Source organism: Ochotona curzoniae, unplaced genomic scaffold (genome assembly GCF_017591425.1).
Source record: "Ochotona curzoniae isolate NIBS_2020 unplaced genomic scaffold, NIBS_Ocur_1.0 contig_430, whole genome shotgun sequence".
Classification (NCBI taxonomy): domain Eukaryota; kingdom Metazoa; phylum Chordata; class Mammalia; order Lagomorpha; family Ochotonidae; genus Ochotona; species Ochotona curzoniae.
The window spans coordinates 2,099,937-2,125,554 of NW_024466219.1; the positions used below are offsets into that span (position 1 = coordinate 2,099,937).

The 25,618-nt window shown below is 47.7% G+C and overlaps 1 protein-coding gene across 1 annotated transcript in view; it reads left to right on the forward strand.

Moving 5' to 3' along the window:
• HMCN1 (hemicentin 1) overlaps window positions 1-25,618 on the forward strand; it is a 350,746-nt gene that overhangs the window by 299,811 nt on the left and 25,317 nt on the right. The window contains exons 83-95 of the mRNA XM_040985773.1: window positions 2,745-2,958; window positions 5,743-5,877; window positions 6,271-6,461; window positions 8,048-8,129; window positions 13,315-13,584; window positions 14,102-14,272; window positions 14,406-14,576; window positions 18,719-18,889; window positions 19,129-19,299; window positions 19,977-20,147; window positions 20,308-20,478; window positions 24,630-24,779; window positions 25,182-25,319. Coding sequence (XP_040841707.1) covers window positions 2,745-2,958; window positions 5,743-5,877; window positions 6,271-6,461; window positions 8,048-8,129; window positions 13,315-13,584; window positions 14,102-14,272; window positions 14,406-14,576; window positions 18,719-18,889; window positions 19,129-19,299; window positions 19,977-20,147; window positions 20,308-20,478; window positions 24,630-24,779; window positions 25,182-25,319 — 2,206 coding nt within the window. The remainder of the gene's footprint in view (window positions 1-2,744; window positions 2,959-5,742; window positions 5,878-6,270; window positions 6,462-8,047; window positions 8,130-13,314; window positions 13,585-14,101; window positions 14,273-14,405; window positions 14,577-18,718; window positions 18,890-19,128; window positions 19,300-19,976; window positions 20,148-20,307; window positions 20,479-24,629; window positions 24,780-25,181; window positions 25,320-25,618) is intronic.

Sequence of the window (25,618 nt, forward strand, 5' to 3'; positions counted from 1 at the left end):
CTCACGGAGTTTTTTCTGGAGAACGAGGGCAGTCAAACTAGCACTACTAGTGTAAATGGAAAGTCAGCTCCAACATGATGTGGGATGCAGGAGCAGGGCAGAATGACCCTTAAGAGTCAGAGCGAGGCAGACTGTCGTATGGAACAAGATGTGAAAGCAGCATTGGACAAAGACCAGAAGAAGTGGGCTGGACAAGCAGGTGTTTGGAGGGGGAGGCCGCGGGTCCGGCAGAAAGCAACTGAAGGCAGAAACGGGCTGATGGAGAAACGGCAGACCAGTGTTGTGCCGGATTTTGAGGTCCCCAGAGAACCATCGAGTCTGAAGTCGGTGCTAAGGCATAAAGGGCAGTTTATTCAGCCGAGGTCTCCCAACCAGCAGGGCAGGGTGGGGAGGGGCAGGCGCAGCCGAGGCTGCAGCAGGAACAGCAGGGTGGAAAAAGAGCGAGGTTCAACAGCACAGTTCCATATAATTATACAGTCATGATTCGTCAGTTTAGCTGTTAACTTTCAAAAAGAGCAAGTTGGCAGGCTTCTATTGGTGAGTTTGAAGCAAGCAACTTTCAAGAAGTACAAACTGATGGGCTGTAGGATGCTGAATCTTATCAAACACTAGGGACCTCCTTCCTGAGGAGTGGTCTGCCAGGTGTCCTGCCGGGTGACCTGCCGGGTGACCTGCCGGGTGACCTGCCAGGTGTCCTGCCGGGTGTCCTGCCGGGTGACCTGCCGGGTGTCCTGCCGGGTGACCTGCCGGGTGACCTGCCGGGTGACCTGCCGGGTGTCCTGCCGGGTGACCTGCCGGGTGACCTGCCAGGTGACCTGCCGGGTGTCACGTAGACTGTCAGGCCTGGAGTTCACACAGCCCCCAGCCAAGCAAGAAAGGCAGAAATCACAAAAGCAGAAAACATCTAGGTTCTTCAGCCAGTAATGCAGCAAGGGAAATCAGAGGTGTTATTTAAAACAGTGTAAGTTCTAGTTCATACATTATTACGATATTATGTGCAGCGAATTCCCGCAACCTGGCTCTTTACCGTGAGCTGAAAACACCAGATGCAATAAGGTATCTTAGGAGGTTTATTCCGGTGGGGCAGGAACGGGGTGGAGGTGGTGATGGGGGAGGGGGAGGAGGAAGAGAAGAGGGGAAAGGGAGGCCGGAAGAAGAGAGAGACAGAGCCGCACCTGGGGGCCTTTGTGTCTGCCAGGTGTAGGGGGCGGGGATTGGGAGGGATTTGAGGGCAGGCCCCAGGGGATTGGTGCCTGCAGGTGAATGTCTAGGGATGATTGGTGAGTGGGCTGGGTTGGGGAAGATTGGGATGGGATTCTCAGGTGAAATGCTGGGTCACATCTGATTGGTGGATGGCTGGACTGGTGTGAATTTCATGAGCTGTGAGGAAGACGAAATGGCGTAGGGTCCAGGGTGGGATATTCGGGCAACTCCTTACAAGAGGGTCCTGGAGGTCTTTGTTGTAACAGTGGGACTGATTTTGTCCTTCACTCTCAGTAAAAGTCTAGATCCATTTTTTTAAATGTTCATTGTGTTGGAAAAACAGAAATAACACAGAGGGTGAGCACTTTCACTCACTGCTCCACTCTCCAATATTCTCATGAAAGCCAGGGCTGGGCCACGCCCAAGCTGGGTGCCTGACACTCCCTGCGGGGTCCCACGTGGGAGACAAGGAGCCCAAACACAGTGAGCGTTGTAGGTTTTGAGCAGAGGACCAGTGTTAACTGCCTTGTGTTTTCAAAAGATTGCATGAGCTTTTGTGACAAGAGCACAGGCAGAGAGGCCTGTTAGGAAGAGCTGAGAGAGTGGGGGAAACGATGGATCCTGACGCGGGATGTGTGAGCAGAGAAGCGGCAGTATCCTGCACAGCATCTGAAGCTACAGTTTCCTGATGGATTGTGAGCAGGTTGTGAGGATGGAAAAAGTGAAGATGAACTCTGTCTGGATGATGTGTCAACTACTGAGATAGGATGAAATGGTTGGCAGCGAGCTGGCAAGAGTCTGCAGGGGCACAGGAAGGGCAGGGGATCAGGGGTTCGGCTTGGGACATGTGCTTGAAATGTCTTGTAGACCTCCGAGCAGAGTTGGAATGAAGAGTTCACTGAAGGTCGCTAGCCTATCTAGATGGTATTTGAAGCCAGAGCAATGAGGAGAATCCCCGTGCCGGAGGTCAGAGGACTGGGTAGAGTCCTCCCTCATGCTCACCTCATTGTTGAAGGCAAGATAGAAAAATATAACGGAAAAGAGGCAACCAGTGACAGGGGGAGGGAGTCTAGGAAAGGTTGCCCGTTCCTGGAAGCAAGTGGCACCCCTAAACAAGAGGGGAGTACTGCCTGTGCATGGTGTAGGCTGAGCGAGGAGAGCTGGCCGCTGAAAGTGCAGGTGAAATTGTCCTTGCTGCTGCTGTTTCGTGCCAGTTCCAATGGCCTTTGAAGGTTTGTGGCCCAGAGAGCCAGCTGTGCTGTCCAGATGCTGTCAGCCTTTGCGAATTTGTATAACGTGTAGACCAGCAGCACACTTTAGTCAACTTACCATAAAGTGATTATTGCAGTTATGTAAAGCTTGGGCTAACTTCTAACCTATGCAATGTAAATTACATGATATAACAGATCACCTGATGATTTAGAGGAACTTTAAGCAGTCATTACCTAAGCATGATCACTGGGAACTAAGTTGTGCAACTCCTTGTTATCTAATGTATTACAAGATGAGGTGCTTTAGTCACAGTGATTTCTCTTTTGTAGTTGGAGGATTCAGGCGTCTACACCTGCACAGCCAGCAACGCTGCGGGTGAAGATACACACAGTGTCAGCCTGGCTGTGCATGTCCTTCCCACTTTTACTGAACTCCCCGGAGATGTGTCGTTAAATAAAGGCCAACAACTCCGACTGAGCTGTACAGCAACTGGCGTCCCATTGCCCAAGCTGACATGGACCTTCAATAACAATGTTATCCCAGGTTGGTGACTGAATTTTCTTTTAAATTTGCTTAGTTGTTTTGAAAGAGCTAAAAAGAAGGAGGAGCTAAAGACAGCCAGATCCTCCATCTGCTGGTTCATTCCCCTAAATGAACAGTCAACCTTCTACCAGGATGAAGTGACAAGCTTCATCTTGTTCTTCCACATAGTTGAGTGGTGGGCCATCTGTTGCTTTTGCCAGGCCATTGGCAGGCCATTGGCAGGGAGCTGGATTAGAACTGGAGCAGACTATTGGCAGGGAGCTGGATTAGAACTGGAGCAGACCATGGCAGGGAGCTGGATTAGAACTGGAGCAGACCATGGCAGGGAGCTGGGTTGGGACTGGCAGGAAGCTGGGTTGGCACTGGCAGGGAGCTGGGTTGGGACTGGCAGGAAGCTGGGTTGGCACTGGCAGGGAACTGGGTTAGGACTGGCAGGAAGCTGGGTTGGCACTGGCAGGGAGCTGGGTTAGGACTGGCAGGAAGCTGGGTTGGCACTGGCAGGGAACTGGGTTAGGACTGGCAGGAAGCTGGGTTGGCACTGGCAGGGAACTGGGTTAGGACTGGCAGGAAGCTGGGTTGGCACTGGCAGGAAGCTGGGTTGGCACTGCAGCAGCGGACACATAAGTGGGATCCGTGTAAGGCAGCAGCAGCATCTTTGGGAGCGGCTTTACTCTCTGCAGCACAACACCCTCCTCAGGGCTTGATTCGTTTTTTATTTTAAGATTTCTTTATTTTACTTAAAATGTCAAGATTGCAGGGACAAAGGAGAGAGAAAGATTGTCTCTGCTTTTCATTCCCCAAATGGCTGCCATGGCTAGAGCTGAACCAATCCAACGCCAAGAGCCAGCAGCTTCCTCTGGGTCTCCCATCTGGGTGCAGGGGCACACGGACTTGAGCCATTGTTCTCTGCTTTTGCAGGCCATGAGCAAGGAGCTGGACAAAGTGAGCAGCCAGGACATAAACTGGTACCCATGTGAGATGCCAGCACCACAGGCAGGGGATTAGCTTGTGTGCCACCACACTGGCTCCAGTAACTTGATTATCATAGATCAGTTTACCTTTGTAGGAAAAAACCTTTTAATTGCCCTGGTAATGTTTTTATAGCATGTACTTCCCATGACCTTTTTGAAGATCCCTCATAAATGTTCTGATCATTCTCTTAAAGGAGAAGTTGGTCGTAGGACCTTACAAGTTGTAGGTAAGTTTTTTAACCCAACAGTAATCTATCTCCCCTCTGAGGAGATAATATCATGGAAAGTGAATAGAAAATTTTAATTTGAAGAGCATTTTTTAATGAGAAAAAATTTGAAAATCATGCATATTTTTTCCTTAATTGCGTTGTCCATGAACTTCCTGAAGACATTTCACTTGTCCAGCATGGACACTTGGCCCCTGTGAGGTCCTTTCCTGCGACCCGGTGGGAGAAGGTAGCCATAGTTGAACTGCCCAAGACTGACCCAGTTTACACAGGAGAGTGCTGCTCAGTGTGTCAGTCAACTGTGCGGGACTGTTTCTGGTGGAAGCTTCTAGGCACAGTGGGAACCTGTGGGAAACAGACCTCCACGTGCCCTGTAGATCCTGTCATCAGTGAAAGAACCTTGTTAGTAGGAAGCGGTTGAATTCAGAAATACTGTACAACTGTCATTACTAAATATCTTACTAAAAAATGCAATCCACTTCAGAGTTTTTTCCATAATAAAGGCGTATGTTAATAACTAATTCCTCACCATCATAATGACAGCAGTACACCTCACTGAGGAAAGACTCTAAAAGATGCACTCAGCACTGTTGCCTGAGGGTGTAGAACACATTTACCTATTGAAAACTTTGAAGGTTAATTTTTATTTTTATTGTAAAGGCAGAAAGGGAAAAATAGGGAGAAAGATCTTGCATCTGTTGGTTCACACCCCAAAGCCCACTACAACCAGAGCTGAGCAGATCTGAAGCCAGGAGCCCTCTTGGTCTCCCGTGTGGGTACATGTTCCCAAGGCTTTGGGCCAGCCTCCACTGCTTTCCCAGACCACAAGCAGGAAGCAAGATGGGAAACAGAGCAGCCAGGACATAGAACAGCACCCCTGTGGGATCCTGGCTCTTGCAGGTTTGCCAAACTGAGCCACAGCACTGGCCCCCCAAAAAGTAACTTTTAAGTAAGGGAAAGTGTTTGTGGTAAACCTACTTCACATAGCTGTTCTAGGATTAACATGTTTACCCAGCATTCTATTCCAAATAGCATAGCTAACTTTGTAAATATTTCTATGTTCTCCATTTATGATTTGTGGAGAAGTTTAAATTATTACAGATTTGATCATGTTGTCATTATTGCCTAACTAGCATGTGCTCTTCATGATTTCCTCTTTGAATTGCCAAGCTAGTTGAATTATAGCTGCAATGGTTTCCATGCTTTCAATATAAATTGTCTGGGAGGAAACATGGTGGTGATATCCAAGAAATGGAAAATTCGCGTTTCAGAGGTTGTTGGAACCCAGGATTATGAGCCAGCTTTAACCAGCATGTTTAGATGAAAGGTGTGCTTTAAGCCTACAATAATTTTTGAAAGAGGCTGCTTTCCTTCCCTTTTCCTGTTTTGGGCGCTGTTTTTCGTTCTTCAGTGGACTGTCCATAGCTGGGGGAAGGAGCTGGGAGGCAGGCCGTGCCAGGGTCCTGCAGCCTCGCGGCTCCCTTTGCCGGACAGCCCATGAATCTGACCTGACAACCCCGAGCTGTGCCGAGACTTCCCTGGTGACTGAGAGGCCACTGTGCTGAGACCGGACTTGTTTTCCTCAGCCCACTTCGACAGTGCCCGGGGGCACAGTGAGCTCCTTGTGGAGCGTGTGGCCAAAGCGGACTCGGGGACTTACGCGTGCACGGCCGAGAACAGCGTGGGCCTTGTGAAGGCCATCGGGTTTGTTTACGTGAAGGGTAAGTGAGAGTGCTGTTCCCAGTCTGTCACTGATTCATGGTGCTTATGGTGAATGCTTGTGCCTGCCCCCTTTGTGTGCTAAGACAATATAGCTTTGGCTTAGTAATCCATCTAAACCTGTTTCTCACTTGCTAATTCACGTGGGAGAAACAGGAATTTTCAGCTCTCCGGTAGGTCAGGCATAATAAGTAAGGAAATTTCACACAAAATGGAACTTGATAAACTTGTCTGATGGCTTGGCATGAATAGTTGATTACAGAAACTTCATGAGTTTTTAAAGTGGCTTCCTCTCTCACTTTTTTAGATTCTTTCCGAATGAGTAGAAAAAAATCACCAGGGTATCGTGTAAAAATCCCTTCCTTTTACTTGTCCCTATCTTACGCTATTTCCAGAACCTCCCGTCTTCAAAGGTGAGTACCCTTCTAATTGGATCCAGCCACTTGGAGGTAATGCTGTCTTGGATTGTGAGGTGAGAGGAGACCCTGCCCCAACCATCCAGTGGAACAGGAAGGGCGTGGAGCTTGAAACCAACCACAGGATCCGGCAGCTGGGCAACGGCTCCCTGGCCATCTACGGCACTGTCGTAAGTCATGCTGGGATGGCTGTGAACGCTCCTGCCCCTACCCCCGCCGAATGCCACGCGTGAGAAAGGACTGTCCTACATTCTTACATTTAAAATCTCAAAAATGTGAACTAAGGAGCTGTTCCAAAAGATAGAAACAGTGGCAGAAGTTGGTATTATCAATCATTTCCAGTATGGATAGGCAGTGAAAAATGCTTCTCTGTTTCTGAGCCTTGACCTGTTAATTTCACGTTGGAAATGGCCTCCTCCATTCTGAGAACAAGTGAACTGAAGAGTTAAAAGCATATAAATAAATTACAGGGTAGATTTCATTGGTAAGAGGATAACTAGATTAGGTTTCACAGGGCTCAGGAACCCTGAATGAGGGGTGCTAGGACAGGGGGCTGGGGGCGAGGAAGTTGAGAGAAGGCAGGGTCAAATGACCCCAAAGTGAGATGTTTTATTCCCAGATTTCTCAGAGAATGCATACCATTAATTTTTGACATGAGTTTGACAAGTACTCTTAGGTGTTTTATTGCTTAATCAACTGAAATAAAAACTAAAGTGGCTTATCTAACCACCTAACCCGATGGATGTCTTGGAGTCTTCTTTCCTGTTCGGTGTTACTCCAGTGCTAGTTGTTGTCATCGGTCCTTCCATTCGGAGCTGATGTAGCCCTGTGGTCATTGTAACACCACTGAGACTCCACGCTTCAGCGCCACGGTTTCTCTTCATAACTAGTGCTGAGTCTGAGGTCCCTAGGACTCACTCTAACACCAGTGCTAACTTTGACCTTGTGACTTCAGACTTCCAGATCCACCTGCAGCCCCAGTAGAAACTTCCGTTTGATGCAGTTGACTCCTCCCATTAAACGTCCAAACCACAAACCGCCTTCTTCTCCCACCACCTCCAACTCCTCCATATCTGTTCTGTTTCTTGATGGACCTGTTTTCTGTGAAGGCAGCTTGAGTTTTCCTGGTCATGAGTCCTTTAGAAAAGTCCTGGCTCTCATCAACAAGTCCGAATTCATATTGCGTGTGTTTTTCTATCCCATATTCGAGGTTGCTTCAAAATTTCAATTTAAAAGATTATTTTTGTGCAAAAAGGATTTTTGCAATCCACGCGTAAGTTTGTCCTGGTATGGTTTTTGGAGGCAGCTTTGTGTGCATAACTTTGATTTATTACCACAAGTACATTTGTTTCTCACTTTTCCTTCCAAATTTGATGCACTGTTGACAGAGGCCCAATTTAATGTATTTTTACTAGTTTCCCATTAGAACTTGAGAATTGTCCATTTATACTGATTATTGTAATGCTTTTTAAAGATATCTTTAGTAAGATAATTTTAGATATTGATAGCCTAATGTTATTTCTGCTTTTATTTCATATTATTACAGGGAATCCACGACGGGCTGTTTTGGGAAAGTTTAGACTTATAGATTATTTTGCTCTTTCCTTTCCCTCCACTTCCTTTTAAACCCACTTACTACGCTGTGCATATAATCTAATACCACTTAGATCTCAAATGAGCTAGCGCCGTGGTGCGGAGGTGCGTTGGCTTGCTCCGTGTGTTCATGTGTTTAGCGACTCGTGGTTTGTGTCTGTAGAAGGAAGATGCCGGTGACTATACGTGTGTGGCCGCGAATGACGCTGGCGTGGCGGAGCGCAGCGTGAGCCTGACTCTGCAAAGTAAGCCTCTTCGTCCAACACTGGCTTTATTATTATTGTCATTTTATGATACAGTTCCAGAGATTCCTGGTATTTCCCTTATCCCAGCCCCAATCTCCCCCCAACCTCCTAATTCCTCTATATCATTACTAAAGTTTAGTTCTTCATACACAGTTGTATGCCCATCATTGCAGGCATGGACAATGGCAGAGAGTCCAGAATCCTATTGTCAAGATATAGTAAACAGTTTCATTGTAAGTCCATCTTTGTCTGGAAGTAGAAATGCATACTACATTGTATCCTCACATCTGGATGTTAGTCTCCATTTCACAGCTATTGTACATCCCCTCAAATGAAAAGTCATAATACAAAATCAATAATAGAAAGAAAAATAGAAATTTACAATGCCATGAAGTTAAAGAACATGTTACTAGAAATAACAGTCTCCATTACACAGCTACTATACATCCCCTTAAATGAAGAGCCACAAAACAAAATCAACAACAGGAAGAAAAAAGAAATTAACAACACTATGAAGTTAAATAACATGCTACTGAATGACTAACGTGTAGCTGAAGAAATGAAAATCAAGAACCTTCTTGAAGAAAATAATGCCACTGCATTATCTATGAGTCATTGAAGGATTTAATCAGAAGAAAGTGTTTTGAAGAGATGAAACTAACAGAAACCATCAAATCCCGTGAGATATAGTTTCCGCTGATTTTTCTTGGTGAAGTGTGTCTCTTCTAGACAACAAATAGATGAGTTTTGTTTTTTAATCTGGTCTACTAATCTATGCCATTTGATTGAGCTTAAGCCATTTACATTCAGTGTTAATATGTATGGGTGGTACTTTGGTCCTGTCATTTTAGCAATGGGTTGTTCATTGGTTTAGTTTTCTGTTGTCATTTTACTGGAATATTCTTCCCATTTGCTTTTGGTTTTGTTTGCTGCTCTTCCTCTTCTCTGTCAAGAGAACATCTTTAAGTATCATTTGTAGGGCAGGTTTGGAAGAGGCAAATTCTTTTAGCTTTTCTTTACTCTGGAAGAATTTTATTTCATTTTCAAAGACAAAAGAAAGCTTTGCTGGATGTGTTATCCTAGGCCAACAATTTTTTTCTTTTAGAATCTGGAATATGTCACTCCATTCTCTTCTTGCCTGTAGAGTTTCCTGTGAGAGGTCTCCTGTGAGTTTAGTTGGCATTCCTTTATATGTCAATTGATTTTTTTCACGTGCACATTTAAGGATCTTTTACTTATGTTCAATTGAAGAGAGCTTGATGATCATGTGTCGTGGTGAAGATCGCTTTTGAACAAGCCTGTTGGGAGTTCTGTGCCCCTCCTGGATCTTGTTTCCCAATTTTTTCTCTACATTACAGAAAATTTCCTTTATTCTTTCATTAAATATATCTGTAAAACCAGTTTCTCTTTCTGCACCTTCTGGGACTCCCATAACTCTTATATTTGGCCTCTTAATAGTGTCTTGCAGTTCATGAATACTTTTTTTGGCCTGACCCAGCTCTGCTTCCAGCTTTTTGTTTGCTTCTCCATGATGACAGGAAATATCTTCCAATTCTGAGATTCTTTCTTCTGCTTGCTTCATTCTACTTTGGAGACTATCCACTGTACTTGTAATTTGCTCCACTGTGTGCTTAGTTTCTGATATACCAGCCTTGATTTTGTTTTATTGCTTCCTTAAATTCTTTGAACTCTTGTATGTGCTTCTCATTGTTGATTAGAAGCTTTAAAATGAGTTTTCTGACTTCTGTGTCCCCCATTTTCTCAATGTCTTTCTCAGTTAACTCTGAGGTTGGCAAAGGGATTTGCTCCTTTGCAGGGGAGTTTTCAGTAATATTAGTTGTGCCTTTGTCTCTTCTTTTGCTCTTGATCATTGTACTTCTGGTTAGCAGTCTTCTCCTTGTGGTAGGTTTTTAAGCTCTGTCACCCATAGGTCTACGGTTCGGTTTTACTTATTGCAGTTGGTACACAACTCTTTGCTTGCAGCCAACTGTGCTACTCCCTCCAGTGAGTTCTAGGTCTGGGTTCTTATATTATATTTCCACAAAGAATTCCATAGCCCCAACTCCTGGCTCACTTCTCGACCTCCTCCTCTGCTATCGTGCTGAGGTTGCACCATTGTCTCTGCAACCTTTCTCCCACTTCCGGTTGGTGCAGGTCCCAGAATTAGAGAGACACCAGGTGTCCTGTATAGCTAGGTTGTTGGTGGTGCTAATCTTACCAGAACCTGTTGAACAGAACAATGGGCTTGTATCTGTTGCTGAAGGACTATATGATTTTAATTTGGGGGAGGGGAATCCCTGAGCTGTAGAACTACATCCTGAAAAACTTTACAAAGTGCGACAAGGTAAGGGATGGCCATTGTGTTTGCTTTTACGACAAGTGCACAGGGGCAGCTTTCAGAGCTGCCTTCGTGTTCGACATGTGACGCAGGACTCGCCGCCGACGGAGAACTGATCGCTTGTACATTCCCTTGTTTCATCTGACAGTGTAAAACGGCAGTTGGCGGTAGAGCTGCTTTAGTGTCGTTTTCTGTGAACTGCCCTTCTTGTAGTTGTCACAGTTCCTACAGCACACTTTCATAAGCACCATTTCGTGATACTTTCAAAACATTTCTTAAGTACTCCAGGCTAGTCTGCTGGCTGCCGTCTCCGAGGGTCCGGAGTGAGCCTGGTTGGAGTCATGGCTGTGCTGCAGTTCTTGTTCCGAGCGGTGCTCACCCTGGCAGGCTGCAGGTGATGGCTCAGGCACTCAGTCCCTGCCATCTGGGTTCTGGATTCAGACTTGCAGTGAGTCCAGGGCTCTTGGCTTCCAGCTGGCACAGCCCTGACTGCTACAGACGTGTGGGGGAAGCCAGCAGATGCAAGGCCTCTGTGCCTGTCCTGCTTTCGCTGTCCTCCTCCTCTTTATCCTCTTGCTCTTTCAAAGTAATAAATAGTTTTTATTTTATGTATTCTTGTCAATGTGGTATTAATACAGAAGGAGCAGGTTTGAGGTAGCTTGCATTTGTAAGATAAATTTTTTTAAAGAAATGGAAAAGAGGTCATGACTATTAAAAAAAAAAAAAGATGAAATGAGTTCAAAAATAAATGTTCCCAGCTCACTGCAATCCATCTTCAAGGGATTACCTGTGTGTTCCGGGTGGGCTCCTCATGTTTGTCATGTCTCAGAACAAGATGTTAAAATACTTTCACAATGAAGAAGCTGTGAAAGGCGCTAAAGACCTGCTGGGGAGTGCGCAGAACTGCAGGGGCTGCCCAAAGACAGCAGCCTTGGCTCACGTGGAAGCCCGCAGCTGGGTCAGCCGGGCAGGACTGACCTGTGTGGTCTTCGTTAGCTATGGGGAGAAGCTTCGCCCTAGCATTCCCCAGACTGTAATTAGGTGCAAGTTTAGCAGACATCAGTAAGTGGCCAAGAGGCATTTTCTAAGGAATCCCCTGGGGAGTGTAAGACACCGCACCAGCCACTCTCCCAGGGTCCCTCTGACCAGTTGAGAAAGGCTGCAGGGCCAGCTCAGTGACTTCACTGGCTCATCTTCCACCTGCAAGTTCCAGCATCCCATATGAGCACTGCTTTGTGTTCTGGCTGCTCTGACTTCTGCTCCAGCTTCCTGCTCATGTCCTGGGAAGGCACTGGAGGATGGCCCAAGTCATGGGGTCCCTGCACCCCATGGGAAACTCTGAAGAAGACAGCAGTGATGGCTCAAACACTGAGGTTCCTGCCAATTCCTACTTTCAGCCTGGCTGTTCCTGGCTGTTGAGGGCATTTGGGGAATAAACAAATAAGAGTTCTTGTTTCCATTCCCATCCTTTCTGCCTTTCAATAAAATAATAAGTTTTAAAAATTATACTGTTTGGGCCCAGTGGGATTGCTCAGTGGCTAAGTCCTCACTTTCCAAGCACTGGCATCCAGTATGGGCATCCAATTCGTGTCCTGGCTGGCTGGCTGCTCCACTTCTCACCCAGCTCCCTACTTGTGGCCTGGGAAAGCAATCGAGGATGGCCCAAAGCCTTGGGACCCTGTACCCACGTGGGAGACCAGCTCCTTGCTCCTGGCTCCTGGCTTGGATTGACTCAACTATGGCCATTACAGCCGCTTGGGCAGTGAATCAGCAGACAGATGTTTCTCTGTAAATCTTCCTTTCTAGTAAAAAAAAAAAGTAAAAAAAAAAAATGCTGCTGGAGCAGTTTCTGTCTTTGTCTTCTCACTTTAGGCTTGTCTTTTGAAGTAATCTCATTCACACATTGAAGACTCTCTTGTTTCCATTCTGAGCTTCTGATAGAAGGAGTCACTTGCCATTTGACATCTGTGAATGACTCGCAGATCACTGAAGCCCAAGAGACACTCCCAGGTGTATACACAACACCGCTGCTTCTCCCAGCAGATCTGTCCACACCACAGCCCTTCCCCGGGATCCATGCCAGCACGCTGCTTCTCCCAGCAGACCTGCCCACACCACAGCCCTTCCCTGGGATCCGTGCCAGCACGTGGCAGGTTCCTGTGATCCCTGCTTGCTAATCTTGACTGTGTCGTTGTTTCCCATTCCATCTTCTGTGCCATGCTGTTGTTTGATGCCTGAGATACTGTTCATGCTCCCGTGCCAGCGTGCATTTACTGGTCCTGTAGCCCTCCTGCTGCCCCGTGGTTAGTGTCTGAGGAGTGAGCCTGAGTTCCCTGGGAAGCACCTGCTTTCTCTGAACCCTCGATCCCCAGCACTGTGCCTGGCAGACAGCCTGCTCTTGATACACGTGGAGTGAGTGGAGGAGTAAGGATCGGGGCTGACAGCATGGGCTAATGACCACACATCAGCTCGAAAATGAGGAAGGCAGGCAAAAACGGCAGCAGCAGTGGTCACCACGAGCGTTTCAAGGCCCGCAAGTGTTGTTCCTGGGAGTTGAGCCCAGCAGAAACCCCTGAGGGAGGTGCTGTGTGTGAAGACCTAGAGGTTCAGAGAGGTGGTGAGTGTCTGACGCTGAGACTGAATCCAGAAGGCATGGCGGCAGAGCCTGTGCCCTGGGCGCATGTGCCTGGGGATTTTAGTTTCTTTGACATATACACTAAATAAAACAGAGCCATGAAAACTTTATCAACGGCCATTGCAGCTTGCAGCTTTAGCAGGTGCAAAGCAGCTGTGTTCTGTGAATAGAACAGTTACTAAGATGGTTACTGTATATGCTTTTTTCCACAGGTGCTCCTGTTATCACTCTTGAGCCTGTTGAAACTGTCATTAATGCCGGTGACAAAGTCACACTGAACTGCCAGGCAGCCGGAGAGCCCCGTCCGACTATCACATGGTCCCGGCAGGGGCAGGCTATTGCCTGGGACAGCCGGGTTCGGGTGTTCTCCAACGGCTCGTTGCATATTGCTGCCGCTCAGAAGGAAGACACCTCCGAGTATGAGTGTGTGGCTCGAAACCTCCTGGGTTCCGTCCTCATCCGTGTGCCAGTCGTGGTTCAGGGTGAGTGAGCAGGAAGATTCCCACATGAAGCAGTGCCCAGGGCAGCACTGAATCCAAGGCTCCTTTCACCTTAAGATCCTCCTGCTGAGGAACATAGAACAAGAACCACGTTACAGTTCCCGGACTGAAAGGCTAAAATACAGAGATGCTAAGCCGATCATTCAGAATCCCAAACTAAACGTTTACATCCAAACTAAGTCACATTTGTCCTCAGAAGTCAATGCCCACGTGTTGCCTTAAAGAATGAATTAAATCCCAGGAAGTGAAGAGAGTGTGGACTGCACGGCCTCCGGCTCTCCCAGCAGCCTCTCCATGAGGCCGGATGGGACCTGCCGGGGAGACCAGTCACCTCTTCTGCCATTGCTGCAGGTTCATTTGACGTGCCAGGAGAGCCTCTGAAAGCAACCTTCAGTAGCTCCAGGCTCCACTGCATAGCTGCTGCTTGCCTGTCACAAAATCTGGCGTCTAATCTTCTGTTTAACCAAAGCTGATGCTCAGGTCGATGTTTTCTTGGCAGTTCATGGTGGCTTTTCCCAGTGGTCCATGTGGAGAGCCTGCAGTGCCACCTGTGGGAAAGGCATCCAGAAGAGGAGTCGTCTGTGCAACAACCCCCTTCCAGCCAACGGAGGGAGGCTCTGCCAGGGTGTGGACTCGGACACACGGAGCTGTCAGAACAAGCAGTGTCCAGGTACATCCCTTTATCCCACTGCAAGCAGGCGATTCGCAATCAGACATCTGTGTTCACTGCTTCTGGGTTGCCTCCATATTTGTACTTGTCAGTTGAAGTCAGCCTGATGATGTCATGGTTCCCCTTTGTGTAGTGGATGGCCACTGGTCAGAGTGGAGTGTCTGGGAAGAGTGCTCAAGGAGCTGTGGGCACGGCAACCGAAGCAGGACCAGAACTTGCAGTAATCCACCAGCTCAGCATGGCGGGCGGCCGTGTGAGGGGAGTGCTGTGGAAACGGTCATGTGCAGCATTAGGCCTTGCCCAGGTGAGGATCTGCCATTCATGTTAGCAAACGCGGAACTTCCGTGTTCCTCTGAGGGATTTTGTTGGGATGGTTTAGTACATGGATGTGGATGGCAGCTGAACAATGGCCATCAACAAGAAAAAAAACCCACAGGTGTCCATTGACCGTGGTGTGTGTATGCAGTAGGGTACCTGTTAGACGCTCACAGGAAACAGCTCCTGAGCCACGCAATTACACAGGTGAATTACACAATTGTGATACCAAGGAAAAGATTCAGACACCAAGATGCCCCCATAGGGCTTGGTTTATGCGACGTTCCAGAATAGACAAAAGTACGTTAAGGGGTTAGAATTACTTTTTCTTCACCGTGAAAACATTCCTAGCCTCTCTCCTTGATCGGATGTTCATGTTCTGTGTTGTTAATTCCGTTTCATGAATAGGCTTCTCAAAGCTGTGACATTAATCACCGCTAAGTAAGATGGCTGGTTTAATCACGCATGCAAAGTATGCAGTGGTGCTATTTTTTAATCATGTAGAGAAGACTGAAGTGTTTATGAAGTCAGTTTTACAGATGATGGCCTGAGGTGACATTGAATCCAGCCATCCATTTTGCAGAACATTTTTAGACTTGCCCGGTGCATGCAGCTCTTTCAGGCAAAAGCCCAACAGCTTATATCCACGGAGCCTGTCACGGGAGTCACTTGGATGCTTCACCTAGGTGTTGATACCGACTGTGTCTTAGAGCGCTTTCTGATTAAAGTCACAGAAATCAGTTGGACAAGCTTAAGCAGAAAAGTCCTCTTTCAGATATAATGGGCTCCAGAAATTTGGCATGAATTGACTCGCCTGTCTCCTCTCTCGTCTCCACATTCCTCCGTGGCTCTGTTCTCCATGAAACTTTTTCCATCTGGTGGGAAAGGGAAGAGAAAAGGGCTTCTGGCAGCTACTGCATCTCAGGGACCTCGTAATCTAAGCAAAGTCCCAGAGGAAAAGGCCTAAATTCTTTCTCATAATTCAGATTGACCTCCAAAAAAGAAGCCTGCTTGGTTTTTGTGTGGGTCACACACACACCCTGAAGTTGCCTGAGTCCAGGAGAAGGATACTTTGATAGTCCGTGACCACTTTCCTGCCTGGCGTCCAGACAGCCTGAGCTCCATGTTGAAGTCCCACCCCCCAAATCCTGTGGAATAAAGGGCTCATTCAATAAATATTTACTGAGCATTCAGTCTTTGCTCAGGCACTGCCAGAGTTCAAATGAGAGCACCTTTCAGAAACTGGCTAAACCAGCTCCAGGGGTTAAAGCTGTGGGGCACAGCTGGGAAAAGATCCTTTAGCTGCAATAGGCTCTGGACAAAGCAGACAGAGGACGGCAGCACCACCACGTGGTGCATCTTGTGCAGAGGTGGGGAGACTCAGAAAAGAGACCCTCCCTCCCTCCTTTCTTTCCTTTTACCTTAGATTGCACAGCTTGCAGAATGTGAGGCAGGGATCTGAGCCCCTGTGGCCTGAGTCTCAGACCTATTCATTTTCATACCAAGTGTCTTGATTTGCTGTTGAGAACTTGCATGATGTGACCGGACAACATTGTCCTGAAATCTTAAAGGAAGTAAACCAAAAGCCAGAAGGAACCGAAATACCTAGTAAGAGTAATGTTTCGCAAGCTGTCGGCTCTGACGACTATACAGTTGAAATCCAGCATTGTCAGATGTCTTAAGGTGAAGGCCTGTTTTCCTTCTATGGACTGTTTCACTCACTGTCCCCTCAGCTTCCTTCTGTGCGCTTTCACTGTCCTGAGCTCCTGGATCAGCTGGCTTTGGCTCTTCCTTAGGAACAATGTGAGTAGATCCACGCGGTGCGACCAGCTAGGGTTTAGGGATGCTTCCTGGGTAGGTAGACATGGCCACGGCAGGGTATCTGCACCACAGAAATCAGCAGACACCACAAGCCCAGGCTTCCTTCCTCACTGCAGACAGCTCATCAGACCTTCCTCAGTTTATTCCTGTCTGACTGCCGGATAAGCAGATACTCAAAAACACTATTTCTCACTGGTAGTGTGTGTAAGATGGAACTTGGGGGAAAAATGCAAGGATAAAACAAAGAACTTACCTTTACCCAGATTCACCAATTGTGCTTCCTAAAACAAGTGCGTTCTCTCTCACAAGCAGGCCAGCTGTCATAGAAGATAGGGGACTGAGCCCTGGCACAGCGCCTACAATGCCATCCTTTAACCTCACGCTCTGATCTGCAGCCCATCTTCCGGGCGTTGTCAGCTGTTTCCATAGGATCCTTGTTAGCCAGTTTTCTCCTTCCAGCCTCCAGTTCAGGACCACACCTTTCCTCCCCAGGCATGGCCCTCTAGTCTCTTGCCTAGGAGCCTTCTGCAGTCTGGTGGTCTCTGAGTTCCTGCTCCTCTCACAGCATTGCACCAGTGTCTCAGCACAAGCACTTGTGTCTCAGTGCTTCCTTTCAGAAGACACAGTCAGCCTGCCTTGCGTGGATGAGGTTAGCTTTGTGCGTGGGAAGATGGACTCTTCTACTCCTCTCGTGTTCACATTTATAACTAATAAGGACTTTAGAAAAACCTTGAAACTGTGTTACCTTCTTAGCAGTATTTCACCCACTAGGTATATAATAATACCTCATTATGGTGTTTCAGCTGTGGAGGTTTGGTATTTGTGGTTGACTGGTTAATTTTGGCTTTACTTTGTATCATCTAGACAGTGTGACTTTTTATGCCTTCTCTGGCTCATGTTCTCACTCTTCCTTTTTCTTATTTTCACTCATATAAAAGAAACATTTAACTCTGCTTTTTATGTTATGAAATGCAATTCTGCTGAAGTTTTTCTATATTGATTAAAAGTGAAAAAGAAATCTTCAAATAGAAACCTCTACATATACATAAAGTAGAAACTAAACAGATTTTAAACAAATGGATGTCACCCAGTTACACTGAAAAGTCTCTCTAGAATTGTATGTTGTAAGAGATTTGGGTTTTGGTTAACCAATATCGGCGCAAATCGGATGTGTTAGCATCATTGAAGCTGAGGAGTGAGGCCTGTGAGCATGAGGAATCAGAGTTAAGCACAGGACACGTTGAGTGGTGGCCGCTGCATTGTCAAGGCCATGCTTGTTTCCCTTGGCTTGACAGATCTGTGGGACCACCTTTCATCCGTCTACATAGTGCATGGACTGATTGTTGATCAACACAGTCAAGATACATTTTAAATAACACAGTCTGAACAAAACAGTAAAAGGAACAGGTTAATGGCTAAGTGGGGAGTGTTTAGGTCCAAACCTTGTTGCCTCTACTTTGGTTCATCAACATACTACATGCACTCTATATCTCGAGAGTTGCTGTAAAACAAAATTATGACCTGTACTGACTGTGGTACAGGAAAAGCGTAGTGTTGACGCTCAGCCCGTGCACCTGGTTGGAAACCTAAGGTTGTTCCAGTCTTGTGGCCAAATGGTGTAATGTGTCACCGACCAAAAGGAAGGCCAGTATCACTCCTTGGAAACTACTCATCACTTTTTTCTCTTGTTTAGGAAGCAGGTGAGTATGTTATTCAGAACTTTTAATTCATGAACACTATGTCATGGAGAAAATTTTTCAGAGTTCCAGCTCTGCAAATTTCCGTGGTGTTAAAAGAGCCAAGTACATGTAGCATGCCGCTGAATTCACGTAAAGGTGGACTCTGACAGCTTGGGGTCCAGCTTGTCATGGTGCAGAATACTCGTGTTGTCCACATGGGTCTGGTGGACAGCCTTCTCCTGGCAGCCCTGGGGCCCTCCGCTGTCCCAGACACTGAACGCAAGGCCTTAGCCAGGATGAAACACTCAGATCGTGTTTGCACACGGTAGTTGGAGTAAATCTAATTTCAGTAGTTGGAGTAAATCTAATTTCAGTCCCTTTGGATAATTTTAAGCATTTATTTTGGCATTAGGCAGGCCTTCTGAAATTCCCTAGACAAAAAATCCTCTGAAAAATCTAACCAGAAGGAGAAAGAAGAGCACCGTTTGTAATGTTTCCTTTGGTTCAACTTCAGTTATTTTAGATTGTGAGCTAATTAACTCATTGCTGAGTTAATTTATTTGTATAATTGTGTTTTTCAAGCAAACATGACTGTATGAGTTGAAGCTTTGTTCCTTGGTGTATTTTGTAGTTCACGGAGCCTGGAGCTCCTGGCAGCCCTGGGGTGCGTGCAGCTCAAGCTGTGGGGAAGGAACCCAGGCAAGAAGCAGGCTCTGCAACAGCCCACCACCCGCCTTCAGTGGCTCCCCCTGCGATGGGGCAGAAATGCAGCTGCAGGTCTGCAGGGAAAGACCCTGTCCAGGTGAGACAAAGGTGCTGTTGGGGCCGTGGGTGTGGATGCCCCTGACACAGACATCTCCCCAAGAGCAGCCTTGCACCCAGCCGTGCTCAGACCGCGACCTCTAGGCAGGGCCTTGGACACCTCTGACGCAGTCTGCTTACTGTGACTCCGTGCCTAGAACAGCCCTCCACCTAGCCATGCCCAGACCATGACCTGGTCGCTCTCAGGTAATACCTAAGCACGTGTGTGTTCTCATCCAGTTGATGGCAAGTGGGCAATGTGGACGAGCTGGAGTGCCTGCACTGTGTCCTGTGGTGGAGGTGCCAGGCAGAGGAGGCGGCACTGCACTGACCCCGCACCCCAGCATGGCGGCCATGGATGTGAGGGCGCTGACCTGCAAAGTGCCTTTTGCAATGGTGACCCATGTCCAAGTGAGTCAGTCCCGCTTTCCTTCGGTTCCCTTGGGGCCCTGGGTCTTGGAAGTGTTGGTCTTCTGCAATTAGGTCCTTCAGCCATTGCATTGGGATGGTAAAATGTCCGTGGCTGCTGCTGTTTCTCCTGAGTTCTGTCAGTGTCCTGGGCCCGGGGCCAGGGCTGAGTCCCGTTTCACAGGCTCTGTATGGGATGGACTGCGAGTAAGCCGGCAAGAGCCCCGCATCCATCTCCTTCTTCGCCTGTTCCCTTTGTGGACACAAACAGGAAGCTCTGCCTCCATTCAGTTTCTAAGGAGCATTTCAAGAATCGGCAGCAGCCCAGTGTGTGGCAGTCATGGTTGCCATGTACTCTGTCTGTGCCCACTTCCGGATAAGAGACCCTGACTCACTCATAGCCCCCGTGCAGGCTCGGTAAATGCTTGCTAAGTGAAACTCCACAGCCACTGAGGTGGACGCCTGTTCTCTAGTCAAAATAGCAACTAACCAGCTACCTGGGGACCGGACCGCCTCTTGGTACACTGGAGCCGCTGTCTGTTCCTGGGGAGAAACTACTGCACACCGCCCGGCTGTCCGGCACTGTTCAGTCCGTGCCTGGGGAGGGACTTGTGCACACCGCCCGGCTGTCCGGCACTGTCCAGAGCTGTGTTTCAGTGTTGCATGTTTCTGTGTTGTAGCGCATGGTCACTGGAGCCCCTGGAGTGCCTGGGGAGCATGCAGCCGGACATGTAACGGAGGGCAGATGCGGCGCTACCGCACGTGTGACAACCCACGTCCTTCCCACGGGGGGCGAGCTTGTGGAGGGCCAGACTCCCAGGTGCAGAGGTGCAACGCCAACATGTGTCCTGGTGAGTTCTGCCTTCCTGGCAGTCGGCTGTGTAGAGCATTGCATGCTGCCTGTTGCAGTGTTGCCACTGCCTCCGACCGCATGGCTGTCGAGGTAGAAGTGCTCCGAGTGTGGACTTTGAAAGCCCAGTTCTTGGTGTTGATTGTTGATCTTGTTCCCAGTGGATGGAAACTGGGGACACTGGCACAGGTGGAGCCAGTGCTCTGCCTCTTGTGGAGGAGGTGAGAAGACTCGGAGACGGCTCTGCGACAGTCCAGCGCCATCGCAAGGTGGCCGTTCCTGTGCAGGGGATGCCACCCAGGTATCCAGATGCAATTCTCAGGCGTGTCCAGGTGAGCAGCTAATGGGCGCCGGCAGGACCACTGTGAGGACATAGCCTTTCTGCGGATGAAATAAAGGGGCCCTTCTGAGGCCACAGGTGACATGGTGGCACCTGCCTGCAGGGATGGGAAAGACACTCCTCTCCCCAGCTGTGCTGTGGGAACAGACACGCTTGCCTGGGTGTTAGCCTCTGCTCTCTCCTTGCAGGCTTCCTCACAGAAGGCTGTGCTCTGCACAGCTGCTGGCGGCAGCTTTGGCTTGATGGGTCCAAGGGCAGGGTGGACAAGGCAAAGAGTGTGAGTCTGCAGGCTGAGGGCTAGACAGGCCAGCCACTGAGTGTCTCTCAAGGCTGTTGATTCACAGGTGGGAACGCAGAAGGTACAAAGCTCAGTGTTCTAGAACTCCCAGACCTTTTCTGGGGGTGAATAAAGCTAGATGCCCACTCTCAGTGGATAGACTATTAAAGGTCGTAAGGTGGACAGTAGGTTCCTGTTGGGCACATGTCAAGATACCATTGGACTTTCCCAAGCTTTCAGGTTGTTTTAGAAGTAACATGCCCCTGAAAGTCAAGAAAGCCCATTTGATAGAGGGAGGGAAAGTGATGTGAGCAGGTTTGTAAGGCTTACCCAAGCCAAAGTCAGGTGTCTGCTGATGCACTCACCGCCGAGTGTCTCGTGTCCCCTGCCTGGTGCCCAGGGACGGTTCTGCAGCTCAGCCTCTGGTGCCAACAGCAAGTCCAACCAGGAACATGGTTTGGGTTAGGCTAGCCGAGGTGGCCAGAAGCAGGGGACAGCTGTGGGGCCCTGGGATTCCCATTCGTCCAAGGAACTACAGAACCGGGGTCAGAGTGGAAGGCCACGGTGCTCAGTGGTGACCCAGAGAATTAGGTGAGTTAGTGACCCGCCCTGCCCGCGTTCCACCTACTTTAGACAAAAGAGAAGCAGCAGAGAGGGCTCCCACAGGGGGGCAGAGGCCCAAACACTGGGGCCATCAGAGGGAGCTGGCTGGGAGATGGAGGTCCTGACCAGCCCTGACTCTCCTGCAAGATCTCGCCCCCTGCTCCTCACTCCTCTTGTTTCTCAGACATGGCGACTCACTGCCCACAGAAGGACCAACAGACTGTTGCCTCTGTCCACAGACTTCTGCTTCCCCTGGCTTGCTTAAGACTCAAACTCTCTTTCGATCTCCACCCTGTTTTCACTTCCTTCTGAGAGCTCTCTGTGCAGCCCATCCCAGGTATGTGAGGACTTTCCAAACTTATGCCCACTGTGGGATACCATCCGTATCTCTCCCTTGTCCGTGTGCCCATTACCCGGGTCCTTAGCTGCCTTTCCCTGAACAGGTTCCCCTCAGTACAAGGGTGAATCAGCGTGCAAAAATGTTCTCTCTCTAGTAGTGTGAGTTAAAATGAAGGAGTACTAGAATTACTGATTTTTTTCCTCAGGTTGGATACAACTCTTTCTCTGCAGTCGGTGGTACATGATAATTGTATATTACCCCTGGATTGCTTTCAAACAAGCTGAACTACAAAATGTCAGACAATGAATATGCACGAATTTTACCACTAACTGCTTTCCTACTGTTTCCACCACTGATACAACAAATTGTGTGTTTTTTTAAGATTGTTTTTAATTGGAAAGTCAGAGATATAGACAAAAGGAGAGACAAAGAGAAAGATCTTCCATCTGCTGGTTCACAGCACAAGTGGCCGCAATGATTGGAATGAGCCAACCTGAAGCCAGGAGCCTGGAGCCTCTTCTGGGTCTCCCATGTGGGCACAGGGTCCCAAGGCCCTGGACCGTCCTCTGCTGCCTTCCCAGACCGGAAGCAGGGAGCCAGATGGGAAGTGGAGCAACCAGACACCAGCTGGTGCCTGTATGGGATCCTAGTGGTTGCAAGGCAAGGATTTAGCCGCTAAGCTATTACACCAGATCCATACAACTAATTTTTTCTTAAAGTTTATTAAGGAATCTTTATTAACCAAGCTTGGTGATAACAGGACCCACTAGAAATAGCAAATCACAAGTGCATAGAGCAATCCAGTTAATTGAAACCCCAAGAGGAACAAATGGTCATCACCCTCAAGTCCAACCATTAAGCTGAAGACCTATTTTATTTTTAAAAAATGTTTTTAACTACCTGTCCCTTGCTAGTAACCAAGGATTTTGTTGAGCAGTGGAAAGAAGGCCTGAAATTACTGCAAGGATAACTTTTGAAAATACATGTAATCTTTTTTTCAGCCAAATTATTTTGGCCTGGGTTTTACTATTAACAAAGAGTACCCTGCTGAAATTTTTCTCAGGTTGAACATTTTCCCGTAGAATAAGGAAAACATCTAGACCTTCAGTGAGAAGCAGGACATAATGAGTGATCCTTGGACAGCTGCCATCTGCCTCGCAGGGACCTCAGACAGGACCCGGCACTGTTTTGTTGTGAGCTGCCTGTGTGACTGTGTCCCCTTGGAGGAACCATTGGGCTCTGTCCCTCTTGGACCTACTCCCTGGCCTACTGAGATGGCAGGAACTTTGACCAGCGTCTCGCCCACTCCCCACGTCCTGCCTGCTGCACCCTGGCCCCGACAGCCACCACACCGTTCCTGTGAATTCAGCCTTTTTGTACTCCCCAGTGTATACTGTATTCTTGAAAATTGCTAACAAAGGTTGGCATTGTTGCAGAGCAGGTAAAGCTGCCACGTGGAGCAATGGCATCCCATACGGACACCAGTTTGAGTTTCAGCTGCTCCATTTCCCAGCCAGGGCCCTGATGGTGGCCCAAGTGTTTGGGCCTCTATACCCGTGGGACCCAGATGAATGAAACTTCCGGCTGCTGACTCTGACCTTGTGCAGCCATGGAGCCCACCTGGGGAGTGAACCAGCATATGAAGATCAAAATTTCTCTCTGTCTTTCAAATAATCTTCCTTCATTAAAAAAGAAAGAGAGAAAGAAAGTTGCTAGAAAACTACATCCTCAATTTTCTGGCCACAAAAATTTTAAATTTTTTGGCTACAGGGCCTGGCATGGTAGCCTAGTGGCTAAATCCTCACCTTACAACCACTGGGATCCCATACAGGCACCGGTTTGTGTCCCAGCTGGTCCACTTCCCATCCAGCTCCCTACTTGTGGTCTGGGAACGCAGCAGAAGATGGCCCAGAGCCTTGGGACCCTAAGCTCACATGGGAGATCCAGAAGAAGCTCTAGGCTCCTTGGCTCCAGATGGGCTCAGCTTCAGCCATTGGGGAGTGAACCAGCAGATGGAGGAACTTTCTGTCTCTCTTTCTCTCTGTAAATCTGCCTTTCCAGTAAAAAGTAAAAATTTTTAAAAATGCATGAGGTAATTTATATTAATTCACTCATTTTGGGCATTCCACAGTGAGTACCTATTTCAGATTAACGTTATATATGCATATACAACATTCTGTCAAAATGAAGAAGCTGGGTGTGAGACAGACAATTGCAGATTCTTATCCCACCACTTTCTTGAAGAAAAAAAAAATGTGATGGGACGTGGGTGGGAAGATTTTGCAGAGAGGAGAGACAAAGATCTTCCATCTACTGGTTCACTCCCCACATGTCCTCAACAGCTGGAGCTGAGCCAATCCAAACCCAGGAGCTCCTTCCAGATGCAGGGTCCCCATCCTTTACTGCTTTCCCAGGCCACAAGCAGGGAGCTGGGGGAAGTGGAACGGCTAGGACATGAACTTTACCCCTATGGCTTGCCAGTGCTGCAAGGTAGAGGATTAGCCGGTTGAGCCATCGCACCAGGCCCCTATCTCGCCACTTGCTAACTGATTGTGGGAAAGTCACTTGATTCCTATGAACTCTCTTTCAGGATGACTTGCTCAGTGTTCACCGTTGTGGCGGCATGCTGAATGGGCTCCAATGTCATCACCATGCCGTCAGCATCAACCAGCACTCTTTTGGTTTGGGGACTGGATGCTAATTGTGTTCTTTGGCTTGTAAAATAATACTGTTTTGTACATAGATTGGAAAGATTCTAAATTTATGAAGGATGATAGGTGTTCCATGAAAGGAGAATGTTTCAAAGTTTGTTTATTTCGCTTTTAAAGTCAAATGGATCTGACCTTTCTGATGTTTGAGAGAAGATTTGCAGCATCTCCGAGAGTCATGTAATGGTGATGGAATTGCTTGCTTGTCCTAACAGGTGGGCCCCAGCGAGCCAGAGGAAGTGTTATTGGAAGCATTAACGACGTTGAATTTGGCGTTGCTTTCCTTAATGCCACAGTGACAGATAGCCCTTATTCAGATACTAGAATTATCCATGCCAACATTGCCAATGTGCCTCGCAGTCTGGGTGAGTGTTTGCTTATAAAAGTTGTTCATATATAAAGCCTCCTTTAAAAAAATAAAGCCTTCCTATTACATATTTATGCTGCATTTTATTTAGCTAGTCATCAGTTGGTGGGTATAATAGGTTTATTTTGTGTCTTTAAAACATAATGAAGTAAATACACCAAAATGTCAAAACTCATTAAGCCTTAAAACAATAAACAAAAAATGGTGACAATGTTACTACTTCCACTGACTTTGTGGAGATGCTCAGTGTGGTAGTGCGTCTCTCCGTCCCAGAGGGAAATGTGCGACATGGAAAGCAATCCTAGTTACTTTGTGCCATGCGACCTGATTCATCTTGTGATGTATCATAAAGACAGGGATAAGGAAGTGCTCCCCTTGGTCATTTGAACCCCTTTTTTAGGCCCAGCAATGAAAAAGATCGTTTCTCTTCTGAACCCCATTTACTGGACAGCAGCGAAGGAGTTAGGAGGGGCCGTGAATGGCTTCACCCTGACTAACGCAGTGTTCAAAAGGGAGACCCAAGTGGAATTTGCAACTGGTAAGCGTCAGCTGTATGGCATTTTCTGCTACTGTTTTTAAAGTGGTTATTATGAAGTGTGGGGTTAAGGAAAACATATTACTTGTTCCTATAGAGAAAAATTATTTATAGAGTTTTTGTCCCAGTTTTATTAGCAACACTGAGCGTCGTTTCCTGTTTTCATGTAAGCATGGTTGATGTGACCAACGCGTGCAGAAGGCCATGTGTTCCCAATCGGCAGAGTGATTGCTTTGCCTCCCCCACACCAAGAGTTTTTCCTTCTCTTTTATGTGTCTTTTCCCGTTTAATCCTTGAAGAGG